We start from the raw sequence: 25,178 nt of genomic DNA on the forward strand, positions 1-25,178 counted from the left end.
GTATCGAGTGTGGCTTCTGTGTTGAATGTTTCTAGTTTGGAGTCTTACTAGAAATAATTGCACCACATGGCAAAAGGGTATAAGCCCAGCCTATTTGCGAAAGGCTGCGCTGCTGCGGCTTATGATCATTAATTGGGACATCTTCCTTTGCAGGGCTGTGGAAAGTTGAGACGCTGACAGTGGGCACCGCCGAGTTAAGTATAAATCTACTTCAAAGACATTTGTAAAGTACAGCCCAAGCACAGGAGAAAAACAGCACATAATGATGTCAACCTATTTTGCGATCAGCAGTCTGAATTCAAGCTCCTTCGCAGAAATCCACAAGCTTCTTCGGCGGATGGGCGAGAAGAGCTTCCGTCATCAAAATTAAATGGTTCCCAGCACCGTTGGCTGAATTTCCAATGCTCTTGAGATACATCATTGCCTCGGATGGTGTAGGGTGCCTTTCCTTATGAAGGCGGCAAACACTGCTGGTTCATGCGCAAAGGGAAGTTCACCAGAGATGACCTAAAAAGGTGTGATCGATATCAAACGACTGCAGGACGTCACAATCAGTGACATAGAGCATACGTAATTCATGATGGAGCCAAAGGAATACATATCGCTGTGTCTAGAGGAAGCAAAGAGGTAAGGTCTATCCATAGGCGACGTAAGATTGCTCTTACATAGATGGTTTGAACGCTTGCATTAGCTCTGGCGCCATCCACTGCGCAGCCCCTGTGACGGGGTAACTCCCAGTGAGTTCTGATATTTGGAAAGACAGGCCAAAATCAGCGACCACCGCACGTCCATTAACATCTATGAGGATGTTGTTCTGTCCGCTCATTAGTCCGAGATGTCGACATGAAGTGTTGCACAGACATTTGTCAAATCTCCATGCACAACGCGTTGGGAATGAACTGGAATTTTTTTTGCAATCAAAATAGGACAAATGATAAATCTATAGCGCGCACGATAACGAAGGCCAGTGACGACATCACAGAGCTGTAACTTAATTAAAACGTTGATCGTTGCACTAGCTATTCGCCTATAACATACCAATTTTAACTTCTGTCGTAGTTCCATTGTCGGATACCTGCTGAGGTACGTTGAGAGTGTGCCATTCTCCATCCAGGGGCAAACTAATGCATCACAGCCGGAAACAGAGTAAAGATTTTGCGCGACTCCGAGCAGAGGTAGGATGTTTTCCTGCATAAGTCTTGCCCAAATCTTGAGTTCACGCAAGTACCCCTGACGCAAGACACCATGAGTTGACCCAGAGCACAATGGTGGGATGCCGAACCTCGCACAGTTTTTGAGCTGGGACATCGCCTTGGGGTCGGATTGACTTGACAGCTACCTGGGTATGGATCATTCATATATCCTCTCATTTGTACGGAGAATCGGTTGACCTGCGTAGCTTTCCCGTCCGTCTTCAAAGTGCACCTCCGTATGTCTGCAAAACCTCCAGAGACAGTGGGATTGGGAGGGATATTGCAGAGCATCTTTGTCAGGTTATCTGGAGAGATATTGGCCTTACTAGGCTTGTATTGATGTTCGAAAAATTCGAGGATCTGTGTTGCGGATGGTCGATCGCACGGTGTGAAGGAGCAGCAGCGTGTGATGAAGTTCCACAAAAGGTCATCGATACCGCCGCCCCCTGGACGTGACGGCATACGACACTGTCGAAGTTCGTTGATAATGTCGCCAGATTTTGAATCATGCCATGGCAAACACCCTGAGAAAACCTGAAGGCAAGCTTCAGAATAGTCACGATTTCCAAGCACACGCTCACGTGGAATAAGACACAGCCGATTGAGTATATATCACTGTTGATGATAGGCAAGGAATTGTCGCCTTCTTCGTCAACGAAGCATTCAGGAGCAGCAAATCGCACTCCACCAGACTCGGGTGCTCCTAAGAGTTGACTAGTATTAAGGTCGGTTGATAAGGAGAAACCAGTCAGATATGCTCGATTTTCCGGGCCTATGAGAACATTTTTCTGAAAATATGTTGAGAAACGTTGTATGGCTGAGGGATGTAGGAGAACGAACACTCTCCAGATTACCATGAACCACGTGCGACTTGTGGACTGCGAGCATTCAGGCAGTTAGTGTAATGCCTATTCCGACAGGATAAGACTGACGATAAGTAACTCCAGAGGCAATGTCGCGAACCTAGGGAAGTATGTTATCGCTAGACAAGGAAATTATCTACTTGATTTACCAAGGACAACTTGGTTGGCGTCTCAATTCCCGTTCCGTGGTACGCGATGTAGCAATGGAGATCTCCACTTGGCATCCAAGGGAACACAAACGAAGGGAAACTGCCACCTTGGAATTCTCTAGTGGTACCTAACAACTGAATGATATTTTGGTGATTAAGTTTCATGCGCAAGTTTATCTCTCTCAAGATTCGCTGAGACGTCATTAGAATTTAGAAATCAGCAGCTACTAGTAGGGGGATTGGAAGATACTGACACCATAGTATTTTTTATGCCTGCCAAATCGGACGAGCTTCACTGCGACCTGCAAAGCAAGATTAGATTGAAGCTGAACTAATCTCACAGTGAAGTCGACCACGAACGAGAGTGCTTTCGAGGCCACTTGTCAGCGTGCATTTGTATACATCACTGTAGTCTCCAGATGTGCTCAATATTGGATTGATGAGATGAGTAGCACTGAGTTAGTTGTAAGTCAGGAAATTTACACCAGGGCTTTCTGGGATACCAACAGTATGTTTGGTTCGGGATGCACTGGGTTCCTTCAAAGAACTGTGAGGGTGCCGTTCAACATATGACATGTACCTCTCACTCACATTTCATGCAAAGCTACAATGATCGTAGTTGTGATTGTATGTGCGGAAGGGAGATGGGCGGCTATTAATCAAGGGCCAGTAGTGGACAGCAATACAGAGTTGTGCGGGTACTAGTATTGAGTCAATGTCGATTTTCGACTGACCTGCGGCGGCGGTGCCTGCCATGCAAATTAGTACACAGCGTGGCTGTAAGTAGACTAGCGCAGTTACCCCAGTTTGGCTTCATGCCCCAAGAGGTCCTAATGTTTCTCCTTACGTAAATTATTGGTAAATTACGTTGATCTTATCGTTCAGAGTCCAGACCCTGGGGCTGAGTCTTCTCTGGAAATACATACGCCTTTCATGTTTTCTTGTCAATATGTTATGCTATGTTTCCCGCCAAGGAGACTTCTATCTGAAATATTGCTTCACCATACATAGTGGCGGCGTATCATGATGAACAAGAAACGAAAAATAGCTGATTTGAATTTTCTGGTAGGCGCTGCATGACATTTTCCCTCAAGCACAGCCTGGACTTGACATGGACACTTCTGGAATGCCTTCGATACTTAAGATAGAGAAGCCCACCTCTGAATGGGCTACGGTGTTTGCCAGTAGCCGTGATGAGGCTGGGGCGGCGCGCGCAACTTGGACAAGTCAACTCACCCCTTGTGGCACACAGCCGGGCCCGGGCGGCTGCTGTGCAACCCAGAAACTACATAAAGTATTGCACGGTCACTGTATCCATCCCTTAACTTTTCTACTTGCAGACCTCATCCGAGGCAGTAGCCTAGAGAATCTGCAGTGCTTAGCATCTCGTCTTCCAGTTGATTGTGCTTCTCTAGCTCGAATCACGTTCCCTAATTTAGTGAGTACTAGTCCCTCATTTCCAATCATGAAATCATAACAAGTTGATACATAGTTTTTAGTCGAAATTGCCGGCCACTGGATCTGTTAAGTCCCCTGGCCTTGGACTTACCTCGCTCAACTTGTCGCGGCGAGCATTCATTTCTGTGACATCATCCTACCATGCTCTCTACTTCGTCCAAACCTTATACCCAGAAACCAATATGTCTCTACGGCCAGGGAATCCACTCCGCGGCAATCTCATGCATCGATTTTCTAGACGAAGATCGACGCATCATCATCTGCTCCGAAGATGGTTCCATCCAAGTTCTGAAGGTGGACACCGGTCAAGTAGTGGGTGGCCCCTGGACAGATGCAGGAAGTGGGGCTGTCCACGCCATGGCAGTGTCGCCAAATCACATGGAAATCGTGACTGGCAGCCAGGATGGCAGGATACGCCTTTGGACGTTGGCCACCGGGAAAATGGCCGGAAAATGGAAGCAAGCTCACAGCCTCGCAATATTGTCTGTTTGCTGGAGTCCGGATGAGTTGCACATCGCCAGTGGGTCTGAAGACGGAACGGCGATCATTTGGGATACCAAGCAAGGCGATATCGTGGGATATCCGATCAGAACTGGCCACCCACATGTATACGCAGTGCGTTATTCATCTGATGGTACAACGCTCGTAACGAGTGGATACAACAATACAATCACTTTTTGGGACGTCAAGACAAGAGAGGTGCTCCGCTTTGTAGAAGCATGCCATGCATCGCAGCAAATCCACTGCGTCACATGGACTTCATATGATAGAATTTTCCTGGGATGTAGTAATGGAATCGCACAGACAAGAGCTGATATCCAAGGGAAAGTCGTCCGTCTAGGCGAACGTACTCGTCCTATCTGTGCCATGGTCTTGTCTCAAGACGAGCTTTTATTGGTGACCGCTTCTCTTGATAACACCATCTCTTTATGGGATCCGAAAACCAACCAGTCAGTTGGTCGGCCTTTGGACCATCCCAATGGCTTGAGGTGCGCGGCTTTCGCAAGAAACAGCAGACTGCTCGCTACTGGTGGTGTCGACAAGAGCGTGTACATCTGGGATCTTCAGGCGTTGGTTAGAGATGTTAATGTAAGCTTCCAAATTACAATATCTCTCAAGGTGATCATTGACACTCGTACTCGCTAGGTTACGGACAGCGAGTCAGGACCGTCACTGGGAACGTCTACAGCTGGTCACTCACTGATCGATGTATGTGACTCACCGATGGTCTTCTCTTGAGCTAAATAAGAGTTGGCCGCAGATTGACGCAAGTATTTGTCCCGCCAGTAACAACGCACGAAAGGATTTACGGCACGATGATACTATCGTGGTATGCCTTGCTTCTCTATTCAATTTGACACCTCACATCCAGCCTAGCCTGATCACACGCCTCGACTACCGGCACCTTTTGATGTGGCTACAAACATTCGTGTGCGTCGCAATCATCCCCATTGGCCTATTTATGTTTTGACATTATCACTTGTTGCATGTAGAGCGCATCGCCTCCCAATCCAAGACCATGGGATGAGCGTGGCGTAGCGCAGTCAAATTCCTCAACCAGAACTGTTGATCAAGTCGCTAGGGAGGTCTGTCGCATAGCTCACCTGATAATTTAGTCGAGTTGTGACACAGCTTACCACTAGGCATTCAGTCGTCCAAGACCATTTTCACGCACACGTGCTGTTGGAGCGGGGCACGGTACGCGAGAAAACTCTTCGCATGGCCGTCAAAGTCGTCCACCTGGCCAGCAGGAAAGTGCAGTGCACAAGCCTGTCAGGGTAAAAGACAATGTTTGGTCTCGTTTTTGGTTGTGTGTTGGTTGTTTGTCTCCCGCCGGTGTGGACGATTAGATATGTTCGCTTTGATTTATCCTATCTCATTCTATATCCCCACGTACTACTAGATACTATTTTGTTCTTATTTCTACTTATGTCTTCCGACGGGTTCGGGGTTCAGGGCGCGGGGTAGTACAATCAATTACGATACGTTAGTAACTTGGTTTTGTGTATGGGACATATTGTATCTGAATTGCTTATTTTCGGTGGATACAGCGCTCTAGACCAATCCATTCACCACTGTTTGACTGCATCGGATCCGGCAGAACAGACTGCGTTTGAAATGATCATTGTCCAACTTCACGGCTCGCGTTTGGGGGATGTAGGCGATTTGCAGTCAGATTAATGAATATCTCAACTTTCTACATTGAAGATGGTGGTCGCATGCTGTATGATCTGCATTACCTACTGATCAGTCTTAATATAATCTAGGGCCTCCATCGGAGAAGTGTCACAAATCTCAGGACGGCTGTTCATCGGCTGTTCAAGCCTAAGAAAATTAATCATTCGTCATATGTATGTATAAGTTTCTCTCATGTCATAGCTTCTATCATCCATAGATTAACTCTTTCCCTGAAAGCTCCCAAACTCCCAGTTGAAGCAATCCTGGTAACCCAATTAACGCTAGCGGTAAAACAAAAAAATTAAACAGACTTACAACACAATCCTCATCATCCGCCTTCGCCTCAGGCACCGTCCTGCCCTCCTGTCCTTCCTGAGTCCAATCTTCACTCAACAACCTATCAATGATTTGAACGATAGAGTGCGTTCGTACATCAACAGACCAGTTGAGGTGCGTGACGGTATCGTAGCGGATGACCTTGCCCAAATGGCAGCGTGTCTCCATGGCATAGCCTGCCATGCCACAAGACGAGGTAATACCAGTACAGGTGCCCATTGGGATAGGATCAGCTGTATGGAAGACGTGGGTGATGTGTTGTGTCGAGGGCTGCATGTCATCCGAAGGATCAGTATTTGAAAATGGTTGCGATGAAGAAGACTTAGACTCACCGGAGAAGGCAGGTGCAAACGCGTCGCAGCTAATTTTTCGGAGGGCGCTTCAAATGCGACGACAGGTGCTCCAAATGTCACGCCGATGAGTGAGGCGAGGGAGCCACCAAGGGAATGCCCTTGTGGATGATGAGAAGTACTCAGCAGATACAGCGCTTAAACACACCTATGAGCCAGATATCAGCATTTGGATATAAATATGTGACATTATTATATAAATTCTGCAGCGGAATCAGACCGGAAAATTAAGCTTTGAATTTGTACATACCAGTCCAACAGAATAATATAAGCTCTCCCCTATCAAACTCTTCTCCAGACATTCTTGGTCACATCTATAGCCACCCTGGTGGCAATCGCAAACCGTTGACCAAGTTGGACCAACTCTTGCACAACAGCAAGAAAACAAAAGATTATCGTTCAGCTTATCCTTTCGTACAGTCGGTCCACCACCACCTGTGATCCAGCCAGCAGAAGTACCCTTGATTGAAAGCACCACTGTTGAGTTGTCGTCCGAGACAAAGATATGCCCTCGAATGCCATCTGCGTCAGGTTCCCAACCAAACGGTGTGGACTGTTATTCGTTAGTATGTTGTAAAATGTATCATCAAGGTACAGGAACGTACCTTATTCCAGCCGTCCGCTATATACCAATCTGATGCAGTGGGTGACGTATATGCATTAGAAGTCATTTTCGCAAGTGTGAGCAACGTCTCTCTCTCTTCAACGTTCGGCCCGAGGACATCGGTTGTATCCCACAATACCTGTTCGCTCTGACCATATCTAATAGAGCGTAGCCGAGCGCTATGAAATGTCTTCGCCGACTGCGGTCTGTGCGTTTGGATGGTCGACGTGCTCATGATATACGAATCTGCGGAAAATAATGGAACCGCGTCGGAGAAGATCACCCGAGAATCGTTAGTTATAGCATGCTCGTGTCGCAGCTGGAAGGACAACGAGGTGCGGGCTGGCAGGACAGCAGGTGGTTGAGAGAAGTCGAGCCAAAGTAGTGAGCCAAGCAGGAAACGAAGAGTAGTAGGCAGTAAATTGAGCATTTCTGGTTGAATCTAAGGGTATCTATGCATGAGACGTGGGGTAGATCGTCGTTCTATCACAACCGTGTTCGAGCCTTGAGGAGACACATCTGCATGTGCTAAATTGGGAAGGTTGTGCTAGAAGTTGTGATTACGTCAGCTCAGATCCATTTTTTTGAATGCTAACTGCACACTCATCAAGACCGCGACGTTAGAGTTTGGACCGCCCAAGTTGAGTTGTCTGGTTATGCTCATCATGCTCCGCGATGACGGACATGAAGGCTTGACCAGACCACATGGACTTATCATATACACAGACTGTGGAGCTCGTACAAGCGCCCATTGATGGGCCGTGGGTCTAGCCCACCGCCTTCACCCAAGGATCCCACTTCTGATCCCTGAGTCCTCTTAAGGCGGAAGTAACCATCATAAAAATAAGCGGCGTCTCGCTAATGCTAGTATATTTTCTATCTATAACCATCTCATGGAACTCTGCCTGCGATACAATGACCCCACGCAAACCCTGCTCATGACCCCGGACGGCATAGTCATGTACCAGGTTAACACGGCACTAGGACCAACTACCACGATAAGCCGTTTTGAAAGCCACCCTCAACTCTTGAGCACTGGGCGGGTATCTTGCGTCGTTGGCGAAGTCGATAGTGGCCGGTTAAAGTTACTCAATAGTGAGAACCCGATAGAAATTGTGATGGTTTCGGGCGTGGAAGAGACCGAAAATGTCGACAGGTAAGGCACTAGATTTGATGCATTGACGTTAGTTTGAGATTGTAAAGACCTTGGACCTTTAATGGGCCAGACGATAAGCCGTACACATGGCAAATTATGTTTCGTTCTCCGGTGGTAAGTCGTTGACGAATCAATATCCGCGCTATCTCTGACTATAATCCAGTTGTTTGTATCCGGCAATGCACCTATCATTCTAGCACGATATAGACATGCAAAACTTGGTATCATATCACGATCAAGACGAGCTTTTCTCGAAATATTCCCCGCTGGAATAAATATCATCGATTTCGTCGTCGTCACATTTGTCTCTTATGCGAAGCATCATTGGCTAGACGAGCCCCACCATGAGTCTAATCCATCGGCAGTTTAGTCCTACAAGTCAGGAGGCTGTTGAAGGTAGGCACGCTCAAAAACATCGTCAAATTGTTGTTGTTGATTATCTTGACTCGTCTTCGTAACGGTTGGTCTCAATTTTCAGCTGGATATAGCACGCGAAGGATTGGATCATGCTTCCCTGACTCGGAGTGGGTTTTTGTAAATCATACCTGAGCTGGTGGGATACTCGGAATAGCATTTTGGTGAACTCCAAGCACTCGCTTCTGAGAGCTGAGCGTGGAGCGCGTTATCTATCCGTGATCTTGTACGTATGCTGCTAAGGTCGCTCATGTGCTCTGATCATGAGTGTAAACTTTCACATGACTGGTATTTTCACCTGCCAATTTCAAACGTGTTCCCAGAATTAAGCACGGTATTTTTGTAGATACCGCGGGTTACCAGTTCACCTTTACTATTGTTATCATATACCACCCGCATGGAATGGAACCGCTCAATGCACAAGTTCAGTATCCGTGTCCCTGCATTTGAATCTTGCCTTACACCGTATCGCTGTCAGTCCATCCCAACTTGGACATCGGGTTTAGTTGAGAGTGATATATCACATTGGACCGGCCAACTTTGTCCGAGATAGTAACATCTCGTTAGTCTCTATCTCCAGTGCTTGTCTAAGCGGTGACTATCGGTTCCCAGATATTTCAAGGCTTGCAGTTTTCGCTGCCACAACATCATGATGTCAATCAACCAACTGCATCCAGTACCCATCGATTTAGCCTTGACATTATCCAGTATATCACCTTTCTTCGCCGATCCCGCACGCCTCCCAAGTGTACACCCCGAGCTGCAAGGCCTCACCCACGTTAAAGCTGTGGGCACCGGATTGATGTCAAACGAACATGTATATAGACTGGAAGACGGAGAACGAGCTGCAGCTGTACTGGACATTTTGAAGAAAGAGGGAGGGGTGTCTAATGTGGTTTTGCTCGAGAAGAAGCAACGGGTTAAGAGAGATGAGTTTTGATTTGTGAGCATCGCTCAATGTATTAAACGTTTCTCGAAATAAGTTTTGATTCAGATAGAGCAGCTAATATCATTGAGAAAGGATATGATCCCAGGAGCTAAGCACAAGGTACGCAACTACATATTTTCAAGAAAACAAGCGTTTGTGGGGTAATAATAAATAAATAAGAAGACACGCGGAGCTAGTGCGCCATGAACAAAAAGACGAATATACAATATGATGTGTAAATCGATTATCTCAGAGCAACTGCCTGTAATTACTATGGTGGTAATGCGCTTCGAACATAACTCAGAACGTGGTCAATCGTTGGTCTGTCAGGAGACCATGACCAGCATTCTTGAAGAAAGGGTACGTGATGCCTGTCAACTGAACTGTCTGTTGCCATGGGTTGCATACCCTTGTGTCTAGCAGCCATGATATGAAGTGGGTCTTCCAGCCAATGATAAGGGAGCTTTCCGGATAGTACCTGAATTGTAACTCGAAATGCAGGTACTGCGGGCAAAATAAAGAGTGACGTACCTGAAGTATTACGGAACCGAGCGAGTAAACGTCGGAGCAGGTAGTCGGCTTTCCAGCTTCTTCGTCTGTAAGATGTATCAATTCAGGTGCAGCCCAGCGTATAGATCCTGAGTAGTAGGCTTCGCACGACGAGCTATCGCATTCTGCAAGGATCGTCGACAGTCCAAAATCTGTTACGTGAGCGTTTCCTCTGGAATCGATCAATATGTTGTGCTGTACTCGTTTAGCTTGTCAAAACACATCCACAGAGCTGTAACCTTACTCCAGTGAGGTTCCCATGAATGACATGCTCGTCATGAACTGTGGGAATTGTCAAAAGCTGCTTGTGAAAAAAGACACGAACCAGCACAAACGGTATTGAATAGCTGTCGTAATCTGTTCAAGCTACAGGGAGTGGTCGTCAAGACGATCAGCTCGAATCACTTGGCAGTAGTAGAACCCACCAGTATGAACTTGTCTCTATCCAATAGATTAGAGAACTCAAGAGACAGATAGTTCGTCAAAGATCCACGCTCCATCCAAGGAGTTACGAATGCGGGAAGCGGTCCAAATCCTGAGGTCGTCCCAAAAAAGCGAAGGACATTCTTATGATGCAACACTGCCCATGCACGTACTTCACCATAGATCCTCTGAGACACAATTAGCACGAATATTGAGCGAGCTGCCGTCACGTACCTTGCGCAATGCCCTTATCGCTTCATCACTCAAATCAAGGATCCTCAAGGATTTGATGGCTACCTGTTGTGAACTTCGTTGGCGGTGACAAATGAAAGAAGGAGGATGTACCTCTATTTTTCCATGGGACTTTGAAACCATGGTACATCGGTAGACATCGCTCAAATCTCCGATGAAATGAGGAAATCTATCATATCCGGAAATACGTGACCGAGGAACCTCTGTCGATTTGTCCTGGATCATGTCGGACCTATACAGTGCCTTCGTTAGACAGACAGACCAACATGACAAGATGTTTTTTACAGAGAATGCCATAGTACTTGCAGTCCAGTGACACCGCCAGTCTGATGGAATGGAAGGTTTGTTTCATGATTAGAAACGCTGAGAAACGTCGATTTACCGGCTTGGATGTTTGCTCACCTTCAGACAAAAGATATGTGACATCGCTGTACACCTCGGCCGCGGGTCACAAAGTCAGACAGACTGTTGGGATGGGATATAGGACGAGATAAGCAGGCGCTGGGATTAGATCTGGAAAGGGCCAACCTCACATAAGGCGACCAAAAAAGGATGGGCGCTTCCTTACATGTCATGGAGTCACATCGACTACTGTGTAGCCTATGCATCCTGTGAACAGACACCTCGAGCGCCAGTATTGCTGTGTACTATAAATAAGTTGGCTTTGAAGCGCTCAGACAGCAAAACTCTAATTTTGTGCACGGGCAAGCATCGGATCACATGGTTCGCAACTGTGCGATAGACTTTCAACAAACTTTGCATATGCATGCCTCTCCCCTTATACGTCTTTGCAAGGATCGTGTATCCTTTATGCCCGTCACCCCAATTCCAACATAACCGTTCGGAATCTGTCAATAACTCTATGGGACTCTCGTTCTAACCGATAGCATCGTGCATGCGAAATCTATTCGTCTTCGAATCATTGAGCTGATCTACGGCAGCCCTTGAAGGCGGCCCGTCCTTCGCTCTCTCATCCCTCTTATTCCCTCTAGTGAGTGCGCCGCTCACTACAAAGCTCCCTGGTTCAGGTGCCTTTGCATAGAAAGACTTTGTGGAACACTTCATAATCTGATCTCAATGCAGTCTTGGGACCTTGCGTGCGCATAGACGTCAATATCTACTGACCCTTGCATTTGCTCAGACTGCAATTCTTTTCTGGTACAACGACTATGGGCGCAATTGGGACTCGCACTGTGGACACTACCGAGCGGCTCGCGAAGCTACGAGAGCAATGTCGAGGTTTTTTTAACTCCTAGCGAGGACCGGCATAGGCACACATGTACAGCAGAAGTCTTACTGAACCTTCCTTGTTCCAAATATTCTAGTGAGTATCCTGCACACTCAGACGAACGTAGGGCATGATCGAGTGCTTCCGAAAATGTCACATCCACGATGGCGCTGCCCTAACTCCTGGTTGGAAGAAGCACTTAACGGCGGTGTTGAGCTCGACGAAAGCTAAGCCGCAGCTGAGCTTGAAGAACCCAGATCGTCAGTGTGCGATGATATTTTATATTGTTGCAGCTCACCTCCTATTAGTGCGTTGGACTTTTTTCATGGATCGTCATTCACAAGAATCTCGTTTACTGGATCCGATGCTGGTACGCTGTAGTAGTGCTGAAGTGATGAACCAAGGACTCTGATAAGCGTGATGATGATGTGCTACTACAAGAACCGACTTGGTTGTCTACATGTCTGACTAAGCTCTGGAGATCTCCGCAGAGCTAGGTCTCTGGTTCATGCTTTGGGATCCCTAGTCCATGCACCCCCCTAAAAACAATCGGTGCCGCCCTCGACACCGCCTTCTATCTTCCATTCTCTGATCTTCTATCTTCTTCTGTCTCTGCTTCTTCGTCTTCTGATTCTGATTCTGATTCTTCTATTGGTTCTTCATCCTCGTCTTCTTCTTCTCTTCCATCGTCATTTTCTTCTCTATTGTCTTTCTCTGTCTCTTTCCCTTCATTGCTTTCTTTCTCTCTGATTTTGCTCTTGTATTTCTCTTGTTCTTCTGCTAGCATTGTTCCTGATTGTGGTGTGAATGCTCGTAAGCGCCTTGCGCTGAAATCTCCTTGGATGATTGCCCTGTTCAATGTTTCCAGTGTGTATGAGTTTACTGTGTGTGCTTGTATTCTTCTTGGGACCAACCATCTTGGAATCAGCTTCCATTCTGTTTTGAAGGTATAATCTAAATTGTTACAGTAGACTTGTACTAATTGACCAATTTTGAATATGGCTTCACCTGGGGTGTGCTGCAATACTTTCTTGTCAAACACTGTTTTTCTTTTGATTGCATGTCTTATGATTTCATCGTAACCATCTAGCCATTGTTGCTCTACATATGCTACTTGTGTGAGAGCATCTACGGTGCATAGACTTGATGTGCTGTCTTCTATGTTTGTTTTTGGAGTGTTGATGATGAGTCCTAAAAGAAGTTCCTTGGAGAAAATTTCAGCGCTGGTAGCAATTGATAATTAAGAGCGTGAACTGCATTGTCAATGTGCTTTGGCCAAGATTTCAGTAGCTTGTCCCAAGCTGCTTCCTCTTGTTGATCTTCTCTGAGTTCTGGTGCGCAGAGTCTCTTTAGTACATGGAGTAATAACTTATTCATTCCTTCTACTAGGCCATTGACCCATGGTGAATATGCTGCTACTGTGTGTAGTTTGCATTTTCTTGATTCGCAAAATGCCCGTACTGTGTCATTATTAAAGTGTCTTCCACCATCCGCCATAAATGTCTCTGATGGCATGAATGTGTTGAAGATACTGTTGAGACTGTCTATTATCGTCTTTGCACTGCCCATCACTTTATACTTGAATACCCACGTGTGTTGTGAGAAGGTGTCCAAGTATACTCCCAAGGTGCTGTAACCTCCTTTCTCTTTCGGCAGGCTGAGGTAATTGCCCACTAGTAGTTCGAATGGATGTCTCCTAGTGATTGGTTCAAATAGTGAGTGTATATGTGTTGGACTGATGTTTTTACACTTAGTGCAGTTCTTTATAGCTTCTAGGATTGATGTGTCTAGTTTTGGGCTGCATATCTTATCCAAGAGTGCCATCTTGATGGCATCTCTACCCCAATGCCCTCCTTCTGTGTGAGTTTGCATTGCTAATATTTTCGCTTCTTCCTTTGATATACATTCTACCTTTGCTCTTGCTCTTGTCGCTGTTCCTCCTCTTAGCTTCCAAAGCTTACCATTTTCTATAATGTATTGTGATGCTCTATGTCTTGCTTTCTTCTTTCTTCTTATTTCCATGTTCTGATCTAAATTGGTTAGTGCTTCTACAACCTCTAGGAATATTGGTTCTTCAACAAATCTTGTGTGTAGTTTGTCTGTTGTTGCTTCGATTGTTGCGATGTGCATGATGTCATTGACTAATCCTGTTCTTGCTTCCCAGTCTTCATTTACAGGTCCATTTGCTTCTGTCTCCCATTATTGCCCTTGTGTTTTCCCATTTTCTGCTTAACCTGTCAGCTACTACATTTAACTTACCAGGTACATGTCTGATGTCCATGATGTGGTATGCCAGGATTCCCTCTCTCCATCTTGTGTGTGCTACGTTCAAGTTCAGATTGAGTAGTGTGTCTCTCATTGTGCTACAGTCTGTCTCGATTTCGATCAGGAAGCCCCAGACAATGCCTGAAAATTTATCTAATCCAAATTTCAGTGCAGCAAATTCTAATAAGTAAGATTTGTACTTCCTTTCTGTGCTCGATGTCCTCTTTGACACAAATCCTATTGGATGTAGATGTTCTACCCACTTTCCTGCTGGTGTTTGAGTTTTGATTCTCTGCAACAGGACTGCTGTGAAGCCTTCTGCACATCTGTCTGTTGTGATAACAAAATGTGATCCATCATACTTTGGCGCTTGTAACACCAGTCTTGATGTGATGGCTGTTTTGAGGTCTAGGAAGGCGTTAGTATGTTCTTGCTTCCACCAAGAACCTAATTGGAAGCCACTCATGGCTCGTCTGTATGCAGCTTTCAACATTGTGTTGCCTGTCAGTACTTTAAGGAGCAAATTGCGCAGTGGGCCTTCGTGTTTTGTGTATGCATTGATGAGCGTTCTATAGAATCCTGTGAGTCCTAAAAACAATGCTAAGTTCTGTGCATTCTGAGGTTGTTTCCAGTCTACTATGGCCATCAGCTTTGTTAAGTCTGGTTTGACTCCATCTTGTCCTATCATCCCTCCTGTAAATTCTGTTTCTGACATACAAAATTTGGTCTTGCTTGGCGCTATTGAAAATTTACATTTGTGGAATCTTTGAAATAAAACCATCAGCTTGTTGATCATTTCTTGAAACGTACTTGCCATGCAACTGCTGTAGAGACTCATGCCTCTGTATGCCTGTAGAGCCCTATATTGTGATGTATCTGCATGCAGTTCACAGCATGAACTTGCAGCATCATTCCCTATATCATTCCTTCACTCAGCCTATACATGCGCGATCTTCCCACACATCGCACACACTACTCTCCCATGACGCGTTCCCACGTGCATCCCACGCGCTTTCCTGTGCTTCATTGCCCATCATCCAGGAGCATCCATCCATTGTCCACCAAGTCCTACTGGTACATTTTTGCATTTACTCTTATCATGACACCATATTCCATCATGGACCCTTACTTACATATACCTTCTTCGTTCCTGCACCTTACTCGCGTTGGCTCCGCATCGTGGGAATGCGCTTAGTCGCCTTTTGCATGATAGCATTCGCATTTTTTTATCACTTAGTTAGCTACCACTTAGTTTCTGGGGAGTATCCCTTAGCATCCCTCAGCATAGTGCACGCATTTTTGGAGCCATAGTCAGTAGTGTTTTTGACAATCACACTCTATCATCATCGCATTTGTCGTCCTTGCACCCATCAGTATCAGTCATCATCTTCCTCTAGTCCCCATCGCATTCCTAGCCCTTTGCGCACTTTTGCCTATTAGCACACGACTTTCCCACGCTTCGCGCATCCTACCACTCTCTGCGTGCACCTTCGCCTCCGCGCGCGTGACTTTCCCACGCTTCGCGCGACCTGTGGATGTGTTGCACTTGCTTCCCCTTGGGTCGAATGCACTTGCCTTTGCAAAGTATAGCAGCCATAGGCAGAGCTGAGACGACCACACATATACTCTGACTTGGTATTCCTTTTTGTGCCATAGCTTAGTAGTTGATTCCTTCATCACCATCATCCATGAATAGTTCCATGAAGTGCAGTTACTAATAAGTCATGAAGTCTTGCTGCTAATGCTTTGCAGAATGCTGTCGGCGCTCCCATTATCCCCATTGGCATCCTTCAATACCAGAAATATCCTCATCCTTCAATATAGAATGCTAGGTAGGGACACCATTTTTCTGGTACCTTGATGGCGTAATATCCTGCTGTGAAGTCAAATATTGATATATACTTGTGTCCACTTAACCTCTGTTGTTTTGCCAGAATGTCTCCTTGTGGCATTGGCACTACTTCTGTCACCTTGTTGAGCTGCGCAAAATTCTGGCATATGCACTATTTCTTTGGGCCTTTATCTGTGGTTTTGTCAGCTATTGGAGTGTCTACTTCTTGTGGAGGTAATTTGAATGCTGGGGGTCTTCCTGCTGCTTGATGTTGATCGTTGACTCTCTGTTTCAGTTCATCCCATGATAGACCACCCACCTCATGTGCTCTCTGGGCAATGACTGTTGTTGCTGTGCATCAGATTAACTCTGGAGGTGCTCATTCTATAATTCCTGCTGTTAGCATCTCATTAGCTTAGTTCATTATAGAATTTTGATTGTTCTGGCATCAATGGTCTTTGATGCATTCTAAGGTTGAATGCCGCATTCTCTGGGATGTTCAGGTTTAGTTCCGTGCCTGGAATGGGCATTACTTCCTTTAACATTAATGTGAAGCAGTCTGCATTGTCCATTATGAATTGCTTCAATTCTTCTTGTTCATCCTTCGACAAGTCAGTTCCTATTGTTACTTGGTGCAGAATCTCCTTGACTCTTGCTGGCTTGAATGGGTCCATTTGTTGTGTGTATATTGACACATTGCTCCCTGTTGGTTGTAGTTCTGGTATCTCTCCCAGCAATTGCCCATCTGTTTCTTCTTCTATTTCTTGGTCTATTAACATATTGATGTGTGCTGAATGTTCTGCAGGGTTGTCTATGTCAAATCTTTGTTGTGATGCTGTTCCAATGACTGATTTGACTTCCCTTGAGGGGAGCATCTCGCTCCCCACTGTGCTTTCTCATTCTCATCTTTTCTCTCTTTCTTCTTGTGTCCACTGCTTTCTCTTTGCTTCCTTCCTGTTCAGCATATCATACTGTTGGTCTCCACTCTCCCATCACGATGTTCCTTGGGTCTTCATACCTTCATTCATCTGTCTTGGTTCTCATGCATTGTTGTTTCTCGTCTAATGCCAAATTGATGCTATCTCTGTGCTGTATCATTCTCTGATCTGCTATTTGGTTGTCTAATGTTGTTTTTTTCTTCGTCTAAAATGGTGATTGTGTCCGTTTTATAATCATGAATTGCTGCAAATGCATGTAGAGTTGGTTTTCCAAGCAAGAAGCCCCAACTTTTTCTGCTGTCAAAGACTTTGAATGTGCTTTGTGTCTTTATTCCTTTGATTTTGATTATTCCTGTCCATTTCGCTATTGATTTGACAATGCTTCCATCTGCCATTTGTAGGTGTTTGTTTGATTGCATCAAGTTGTGTAGTTGATGCTTGACTTTTTGGAAGATCAATGCGCACATTGTGCTAACCATGGCTCCATCATTGTTACGGCGGACTAGGATGGGCTCAACAACAGGTACTCAATAAGAGCACACCTGAAGCCGGTTCAATCCTTACAAATGTAAGGTTCTTTAAGACAAGTCAGAGAGAGTGTCTCTGGCTCAAATATCGGTTATCAGATGACTTAGGATTGGGGGTCCTAAGCGAAGGATAGTTCTGGGTAAAACCTAGTAGATTAAAGTGAAGTTCTAACTAAGTACAAGACCGGGTTTATATAGATGTAAGAGGTTTAGGGCCAGTATTGTATGCATCATCTAGATGAGTCAGAGATAAGAGATGGTGTCATCTAGATGAGTCAGAGATAAGAGACAGCGTCGAGTCAGAGATAAGAGAGAGTGAGTCATCTAGCAACAGCACGTGGTGGTTGTGATGTAATACAGCTGCGGATGATTGGTTGGTCTAATGATGGCACGGTAAGGTGCGGTCATGACGTAATACATGAGCGAGAAGAGAGAAAAGAGATAGGGGTAACCATGATTGTAACATTACCCCTCGTTTATGGATGAAGTCACTGACTTCAATTATCTTGGTTGGCCCAGTAGATAGGGTCCGCGTCGTAGTTGGAATAGAGCAGATCATCCTGCTCTTCAGTGATAGTGGTCTGTGCCATTTTGGCAGCATGAGCGATACCGTCTTGCTCAATTTCCCATCGAGCAAGAGCGTCGTAAAAACCTACGTCAGTCCATACCAATGGAATGACTGCTTCCCCCTTCAACTCTCTACAGAAAACCGATAAGTGACCAGGCGCGTACTCCTTGCAAACTCTGCAGTAATATGCCGGGCAGTTCTTATGACGATGTCCGGCGACATGACAGTTGCGGCATATGACGTTGTCGATTGGTGGTGTTTTTACGATTGTGACAGAGGAGGATTGGTTCGGAGGGGATGGCGATCTGGACCGTTTGAGTGGCAACTTAGTGGGGGAGACAGAGGTGGCTCTTTTAGTGGCGAGGTGTGAGGATCGTCGTTTAAGTGGGAGTCATCGCTTAGTACGCGTGACGGGGTCAGGAGAAGGAGAAGCTGGTACGTTAAGTACAGCAATAGGAGGGATATTATCATCCTGATGCTCCTCGGCAGTCGTAGTAGGAGCTGGCAGTGGTACGGGGACAGCAATATGAGGAGATGGTGGTCGCACAACGGGGTCGAGGGCAATGCGCTCGGTGACGATGTGAATAGCTTCTCTAATGGCATCTCTGGTCTCTTCTGGTAAGAGACGGATTGCAGTATTGTGGATGCGTATGTGGAGGTGGCGGAAGATGGTTTGATGATGCTCATCATCGAGGAGGGCGGCGGTGCGTTCAATAAGGCTGGCATCTCTGATAATTCTGATTATGAGGCCACTAGATATTGCTCCCTGTTCTCCAAGGAGACAATCTATTTCTATGGCGTACTGCTGGGAGGTGATGGCAGATTCAAACAGGGCGCTTGTTTCTACCTGGTCAATGACCGAGAAGTAGTCGGTGAGGATGGAGTCGTCAGTGAGGGTTAGGGTGGAGTCGGAAGCTGGTGGTGATGTTACGGGGGGTGATGCGTGTTGGGCAAGGTTGGCGGCGGTAACGTTTTGATAATCAAGGAGTGTCAATGGATGGGCATTTCCTTCAGCAATGGTATTCATGGCAGCGGTAAGTTCTTCAATATGGAGGATGCAGAGATGTAGTCGTTCAATGTGGGACATTGTTTTGAAATCTATAGCCCATGGGCTTTCTTATAGGCAGTGAGAACGTCGGAGGCATTAGCGAGATTTCCTTCTGGAACCCACTCATTGCTGGCAGAGGAGTATCCTTTCCAGGACACGAGATAGTGTCTTCGTTTACCCGTCCCCTTATGCGATAAGATCGCATCGATTTCGTATTCTTCTTCGTTATCAATGATGTCAGGAGGAGGATTGTGGAAGTTCGGTCCGTGAATCTCTGTTTTGTGATAGGATGATAACTCAGAAGCATGGAACGTGGGGTGAACTTTCCATTGTGGAGGGAGTTGGAGTGTGAATGTGATAGGGGATAGAACTGTGGTGATTGGGAAAGGGCCATATCGTTTGGGCACAAGTTTCCGCAATGGTAACTGAGTAATCAAATTCTTCCCAGACAACCAAACCTTATCTCCTACTTTCCATGGATGGTATTTCTGTCCATGAGTTCGTTCTGCCATTCGTTGCATTGCAAGGGTGTGGCATGACAGGGCCTCTTCTCTGGACTTCTGGAGAGAGAGAAGTCTCTCTTCTGCTGCGGGGACGGTAGAGTTGGGGAGCATATGAGGGAGGGCTCGTGGTTCATAGCCCATCATTAAGAAGAAGGGTGACACATTGCGGGAATCATGTTTTCGGTGATTATGCACGAATTCTGCCATAGGAAGGTGTTCGACCCAGTCTTCTGGGTGATTCCGGCAATAGATCCGAAGGTACGTTTCGAGTTCTTGGTTAAGTCGTTCGGTCTGACCATCGGTCTGAGGGTGATAAGCGGTGGATGCCGCTATGTCATACTTCAAAAGCTTGGCAAGGGCTCGTGAGAACTTGGATACAAATTGCGGCCCATGATCAGAGATGACTTTTTCATGTAGGCCAAATCGTCGGTAGATGTATTTGAAGAATTTCTTGGCAACTCCTTCTGAAGTGATAGTTTTAGTGCAAGGGATAAGAATTACCCCCTTCATAAGGCCATGGTCGACCACGACCATCACAGAATCAAAGCCAGTGCAGAGGGGAAGATCGGTGATCAGATCAACGGAGACCTGCGTGAAGGGAGCTGCAGCGGCGGAAGGAATAGGGACCAAAGGAGGGAGTACAGGATGGGTATCGGATTTCATCTGCTGGCAAAGGGCACAACCCTCAACGTATTTACGGATATAGGTGCCCATAGAGGGCCACCAAAAATCTCTCTTGACTAATTCCTCTGTTTTAAAGCGACCGGGGTGGCTGGCGGTGGGATGGTCATGACATCGTTCTAGAATAAGATGCCATCTGGCAGGGCAGATGTAAGCATGGTCTTTATAGTAAAGAATATCATCCTTAATGGTCCAGTCGGCAAGTGCAGATTTCATCGGGGGAAGAGAAAGACCATCCAGCGCATCAGAAGCAGTGGTGAAGATGGGGTCAGGATCCAACGGATCAGGGTTGGCGAGCGTGGTCATGAGCTCGACGTCAAGGAGTCAGACAAACATGGAATTGGGGAGGAGGGTCTCGTTTTTGTTGTTGTCAGTGGAGTCGGATCCATGATCAGGGCAGCGAGAGAGAGTGTCCAGAGTGACGAGTTTAGTTCCTGCGACATGATGAAGTTCTATATCATAGCATGACAAAATCAGCTGCCATTGAGCTTGTTGACGAGTCAGCTTCTGCGTGGTTCGGAAATACAGTAGATTTTTGTGGTCTGTGAACACTATGACCAAGTGAGCATTTCCTTCTAGGTAATGGCGCCATTCTGTAAGGGCGCAAATGACTGCAAGGAGTTCCTGATCAAAAATCTGGTAATTTCGTTCTGCCGGATTTAAGGTCTGCGATAGATATCCACATGGGTGATAGACACTGTTATCATCGGTCTGGAGCAATACCGCGCCTGTGGTGACCAGGGATGCGTCAGTTGCGACTGCGAATTGTCTACTGGGATCAGGATTCAGGAGAACTGGTTGCTTCAAAAAGCATTCTTTCAGGGCGGAGAAGGCGGACGAGCATTGTTCTGTCCATAAGAATTTGACAGTCTTCTTGGTAAGATCAATTAAAGGTCGGGCGATGTCAGAGTAGTGGGAAATGAAGTTTCGGTAGAAATTGCAAAATCCCAAGAATGACCGGACCTCCTTTATGGTTGTTGGTATAGGCCAGTCTCAAATACCATTGGTTTTGGTATTGTCCATTGCCACGCAACCAGGGCGGATGATCATCCCAAGATACTCCACTTCTTGAGCATCAAATGTACATTTCTCCGGTTTAAGGAAGAGCTTTTCTTGCCGAATTCTGTCTAAGATGCGTCGTGTACGTTTTTGGTGGGAAGCGAGGTCGTTAGAGAAAGTCAGAATATCGTCCATGTATATGACGAGCCATCCTTTGTTTATTTCTTGTTGAAACGTCTTGTTCATATATGCCTGGAAGGTAGCGGGGGAATTGCAAAGGCTGAAGAACATGACATTTGGCTCACACAGACCATACTCTGTAGTGAAAGCAGCTTTCCATCGGTCTTCCGGGCAAATGCGGATGTTGTTGTATCCTGAACGAACGTCCATCTTCGTGAAGTATTTGGCACCATGTAACCGAGCGATTAGGGAGAGTGGCAACAGGAGTGGATAAGCGTTCTTAACCATCCATTCATTGATGTACCAGTAGTCCTGACAGGGGCGAAGATCCCCGCCCTTCTTTCCTATGAAAAAGAAACCGCTAGCCTGTGGTGACTTCAATTCGGAGATGAATTCTTTCTTCACATTTTCATCGATGAATGCTTTGACCGCTGTACGCTCTTTCTCAGATAACAGGTATACCTTGGACGTTTTGGGTATGAAACCAGGTTTAGTTTCTATTCGATGATCTATCCCAGGTCGTTCGGGAGGCAATTGATTCAGACTGTCTTTTGCAAAGATGTCGGCGAAGTCGTGAAGGTAGGAAGGGACGAGTTCTTCAAAGGACTTCTTCTTTTGCTCGAGCCCAGCGGCTAACGCGAACTGTTGGGCTTTGTTACTGGTTTTAATGTATTCAGTGGGCCGTGCCAGAGGTGTAACCGTGGTTTGTTGTTCTGCGACACTAGTCCCGTCCTTCATTAACGGGGTATCTAGTGAGACATTGGTGACTACCTGAAGCTCCGAGGCGTCGGTAGGGTATTCGACCAGAAATTCATCATCTTCTAAACGATACGTGGAGATTTCCTGCACCGATGGTGCATAGTCTGTTGTCCATACGTCTTCTTTAGTATCAAAGGATTCGTCGTTGTCGTCAGGGATTTCTTCCAATGGTGGTGTCGGTTCGTCATCAGGGATTTCTTCTAAAGTGACTGACAGTGTCGGTTCTTTAGATAGGTTGACCGATTTCCGAGGAGCCTTTGGCAGCACTACTACTGGGATTGGTTCCTTCATCTGATCTGGTTTTCGGAAAAGGAGGGGAAGTCCATTCTTCTTTCTATCTTTATCGACATCTTCTTCGATCTGATCACTTTTCTCCATTCTCTGGAGTTCTAGTGTTTCTGCTTTCCATCGGATTACCAGATCCATGGCACGTAGCCAGGGGATTCCTGGTAAAATCTGATCATGCCAACTGAGTCGGGTGATGTTGAACTTTCCTATCATGGATCATTCATCAATCTTGACAATAAGGACACAATATCGGGTGATGGCGCCCCCTTTTGCATAACTCCCATCTGCAGTGGTAACTCAAAATGGTTTTGATAGTTTATGCGTTCGGATCCCGTGAGTTTTGACAAACTCTTCAGAAATAAAGGTTCCGGCAGCGCCGGAGTCAACAACTGCTGTTGTTTCGACGGTTTTCAGATGGGTTCTGGAAATGAGAGAAATGGGAATGCGAAGTTCCTTTCTGATTCCAATACTTTGTACAAGTCTGATAGGTACGGAAGATACTGACGTCGATCCAGTCTTCCACATCAAAAATCCTTGGTGAGGCGACAGATCATTGTATCTTCATCTTCTTGATCGCTGTTGCTTATTTCTTCTCTGTGAACAGGGATCTTCTTCTTCTGCTGGCATGCTTTAGTCATATGTCCCTTCTGGTGGCATGTGAAGCAAAGTCCCTTCTTCATATGATCACTTCTCTTGGCTTCAGTGAGCCGGTCTACTTCCATGGCATTTGGATCATGCCGGTCAATGGAGGGTCTGGGTACATATCATTGTCCTGATGGTTTGGTGGTGGTTTGATGGTTTGATCGATACGCGACCCCTCTCTGGTAGTTGCTATCCAGTCTAATGACAGCAGCGATGTACTTGTTGAAATCTATGGGAATGGTTTCCATCTGGTAGACGGAGTTGACAATTCCTTTCTTCAGTCTGTCATTGAAGAACGTGATAAGGACAGCGTCTTGCTTCATGGAGGCTTGTGCAGCAAGGGTTTTGAAACTGGCGATGTAGGAAGTAAGGTCGCCCGTCTGTTTCAACATTTGGAGTTTGTTCATGGTGGTACCAATGGCATCAGCCGGTACAAAGGCCTCTTTGAACTTGGCTTCAAAGTTCACAAAGGTCCCATAGGTCTTGGCGATGGAGTTGTCGACTTCGGTGTAGAAAGTAAGTGCCCAACCCATAGCACTTCCTTCTGTCATATAAGCAAGGGCAGTGATGACCTTCTTGTCATCGGTGTTATAGATTGTAGCGTTAAGTGCAAAATATGCTTTAACCACATACAACCATCGTAGAGCCTGATGAGGACTCCCATCATAGTTGGATGGAGCTCTGGCTTTCAATTCTGGGGAGGTAGAGATGGTGGACATCCTGAGCGTCTGGTCAAGTGATGTTTCTGGTTCAGGGGAACATTATCGTCCTCTCACTGAGTTCTTTCTGGTTCTGTAACCTCTTCGGATGGAGAGGGTCGATGATGGACTTTAATCTTTTGTTATGGTGGACTAGGATGGGCTCAACAACAGGTACTCAATAAGAGCACACCTGAAGCCGGTTCAATCCTTACAAATGTAAGGTTCTTTAAGACAAGTCAGAGAGAGTGTCTCTGGCTCAAATATCGGTTATCAGATGACTTAGGATTGGGGGTCCTAAGCGAAGGATAGTTCTGGGTAAAACCTAGTAGATTAAAGTGAAGTTCTAACTAAGTACAAGACCGGGTTTATATAGATGTAAGAGGTTTAGGGCTGGTATTGTACGCATCATCTAGACGAGTCAGAGATAAGAGATGGTGTCATCTAGATGAGTCAGAGATAAGAGACGGCGTCGAGTCAGAGATAAGAGAGAGTGAGTCATCTAGCAACAGCACGTGGCGGTTGTGATGTAATACAGCTGCGGATGATTGGTTGGTCTAATGATGGCACGGTAAGGTGCGGTCATGACGTAATACATGAGCGAGAAGAGAGAAAAGAGATAGGGGTAACCATGATTGTAACAATCATCAAATAATGCTCAAATCCTAACCACCTCTCCTTTGGGACTGTCCAATTCTATCCTGTGTATGAATGGGACTGCTTCCCTGTTCTCTAGCTGAGTTTTCATGACTTGTTGATGTCCAATTGAGTATAGGTCACTGATTTTGATTGTGTCGCAGGGCTCACTACTACATGAGTTGTTTGTAGCTACATGTTCTGCTGAGAGTTTGGGGCTATTGGTCCTGTGTTTGTCCTCACACCTTGCCTCTCCACATGCGAGGACCTTGACACCTGCTTGTTCTTTCCTAAGACTATGGGTCGATGTATTCTGCTGTCTTACGCCAACCCGTCCGCTTTTCCCTGCTGCTCTGATACTTCTTTGATCCATGCTGACATTGTCTCGTATCTGTCATTCATGATGAGTGATATGGGAGTTGCTGAGAAATGGTTGAATGTGCCTAGGACTTGACTTGAAACTGCTCTCCATGCTGCTTCTTTCCTCTCTAAGCATGCTGCATCTCCTGGAGGGAGTATGCAACTGCAACTGTT

At 46.0% G+C, this 25,178-nt stretch overlaps 7 protein-coding genes across 7 annotated transcripts; 2 read left to right on the top strand and 5 right to left on the bottom strand.

The window, feature by feature from the left end:
- Positions 1-158: 158 nt before the first annotated feature.
- Positions 159-1,221, bottom strand: BJ212DRAFT_1343204 (kinase-like domain-containing protein). Its single transcript, XM_041335216.1, has 6 exons — positions 1,039-1,221; positions 973-984; positions 666-821; positions 571-610; positions 469-507; positions 159-443 (listed from the first exon to the last, which is right to left on the bottom strand). The coding sequence occupies exons 2-6, from the start codon at positions 975-977 to the stop codon at positions 285-287; spliced, it is 399 nt and encodes a 132-aa protein (XP_041195347.1). The 5' UTR covers positions 978-984; positions 1,039-1,221; the 3' UTR covers positions 159-284.
- BJ212DRAFT_1343217 (kinase-like domain-containing protein) lies at positions 1,039-3,002 on the bottom strand. The gene is made up of 9 exons (XM_041335217.1): positions 2,797-3,002; positions 2,713-2,742; positions 2,566-2,659; positions 2,460-2,507; positions 2,206-2,397; positions 2,126-2,156; positions 2,034-2,071; positions 1,775-1,981; positions 1,039-1,727 (listed from the first exon to the last, which is right to left on the bottom strand). Coding segments are annotated over exons 1-9 (1,248 nt in total). The 5' UTR covers positions 2,799-3,002; the 3' UTR covers positions 1,039-1,121.
- Positions 3,003-3,531: 529 nt separating this feature from the next.
- Positions 3,532-5,756, top strand: BJ212DRAFT_1068629 (WD40-repeat-containing domain protein). The gene is made up of 7 exons (XM_041328986.1): positions 3,532-3,643; positions 3,698-4,752; positions 4,810-4,872; positions 4,925-4,993; positions 5,041-5,094; positions 5,157-5,245; positions 5,296-5,756. Exons 2-7 carry the CDS (start codon positions 3,805-3,807, stop codon positions 5,564-5,566), a joined length of 1,494 nt encoding a protein of 497 aa, XP_041195349.1. The 5' UTR covers positions 3,532-3,643; positions 3,698-3,804; the 3' UTR covers positions 5,567-5,756.
- Positions 5,757-5,851: 95 nt separating this feature from the next.
- Positions 5,852-7,878, bottom strand: BJ212DRAFT_1343234 (Alpha/Beta hydrolase protein). The gene is made up of 7 exons (XM_041335218.1): positions 7,735-7,878; positions 7,133-7,678; positions 6,778-7,080; positions 6,676-6,730; positions 6,510-6,628; positions 6,157-6,447; positions 5,852-6,104 (listed from the first exon to the last, which is right to left on the bottom strand). Exons 2-7 carry the CDS (start codon positions 7,559-7,561, stop codon positions 6,060-6,062), a joined length of 1,242 nt encoding a protein of 413 aa, XP_041195350.1. The 5' UTR covers positions 7,562-7,678; positions 7,735-7,878; the 3' UTR covers positions 5,852-6,059.
- Positions 7,879-8,069: 191 nt separating this feature from the next.
- Positions 8,070-8,657, top strand: BJ212DRAFT_1267691 (uncharacterized protein; the record flags this gene model as incomplete). The annotated part of the gene is made up of 3 exons (XM_041330675.1): positions 8,070-8,287; positions 8,335-8,401; positions 8,451-8,657. The coding sequence occupies 3 exons, from the start codon at positions 8,070-8,072 to the stop codon at positions 8,655-8,657; spliced, it is 492 nt and encodes a 163-aa protein (XP_041195351.1).
- A 1,068-nt stretch (positions 8,658-9,725) lies between these two features.
- Positions 9,726-10,896, bottom strand: BJ212DRAFT_1343253 (kinase-like domain-containing protein). Its single transcript, XM_041335219.1, has 6 exons — positions 10,836-10,896; positions 10,604-10,789; positions 10,514-10,544; positions 10,423-10,460; positions 10,161-10,373; positions 9,726-10,107 (listed from the first exon to the last, which is right to left on the bottom strand). Exons 2-6 carry the CDS (start codon positions 10,676-10,678, stop codon positions 9,901-9,903), a joined length of 564 nt encoding a protein of 187 aa, XP_041195352.1. The 5' UTR covers positions 10,679-10,789; positions 10,836-10,896; the 3' UTR covers positions 9,726-9,900.
- A 1,626-nt stretch (positions 10,897-12,522) lies between these two features.
- BJ212DRAFT_1428350 (uncharacterized protein) lies at positions 12,523-13,217 on the bottom strand. Its single transcript, XM_041337668.1, has one exon. The coding sequence runs from the start codon at positions 12,866-12,868 to the stop codon at positions 12,656-12,658; it is 213 nt and encodes a 70-aa protein (XP_041195353.1). The 5' UTR covers positions 12,869-13,217; the 3' UTR covers positions 12,523-12,655.
- Positions 13,218-25,178: the final 11,961 nt, after the last annotated feature.

Source organism: Suillus subaureus, assembly GCF_016647635.1.
Source record: "Suillus subaureus strain MN1 chromosome Unknown BJ212scaffold_9, whole genome shotgun sequence".
NCBI classification, from domain to species: Eukaryota; Fungi; Basidiomycota; class Agaricomycetes; order Boletales; family Suillaceae; genus Suillus; species Suillus subaureus.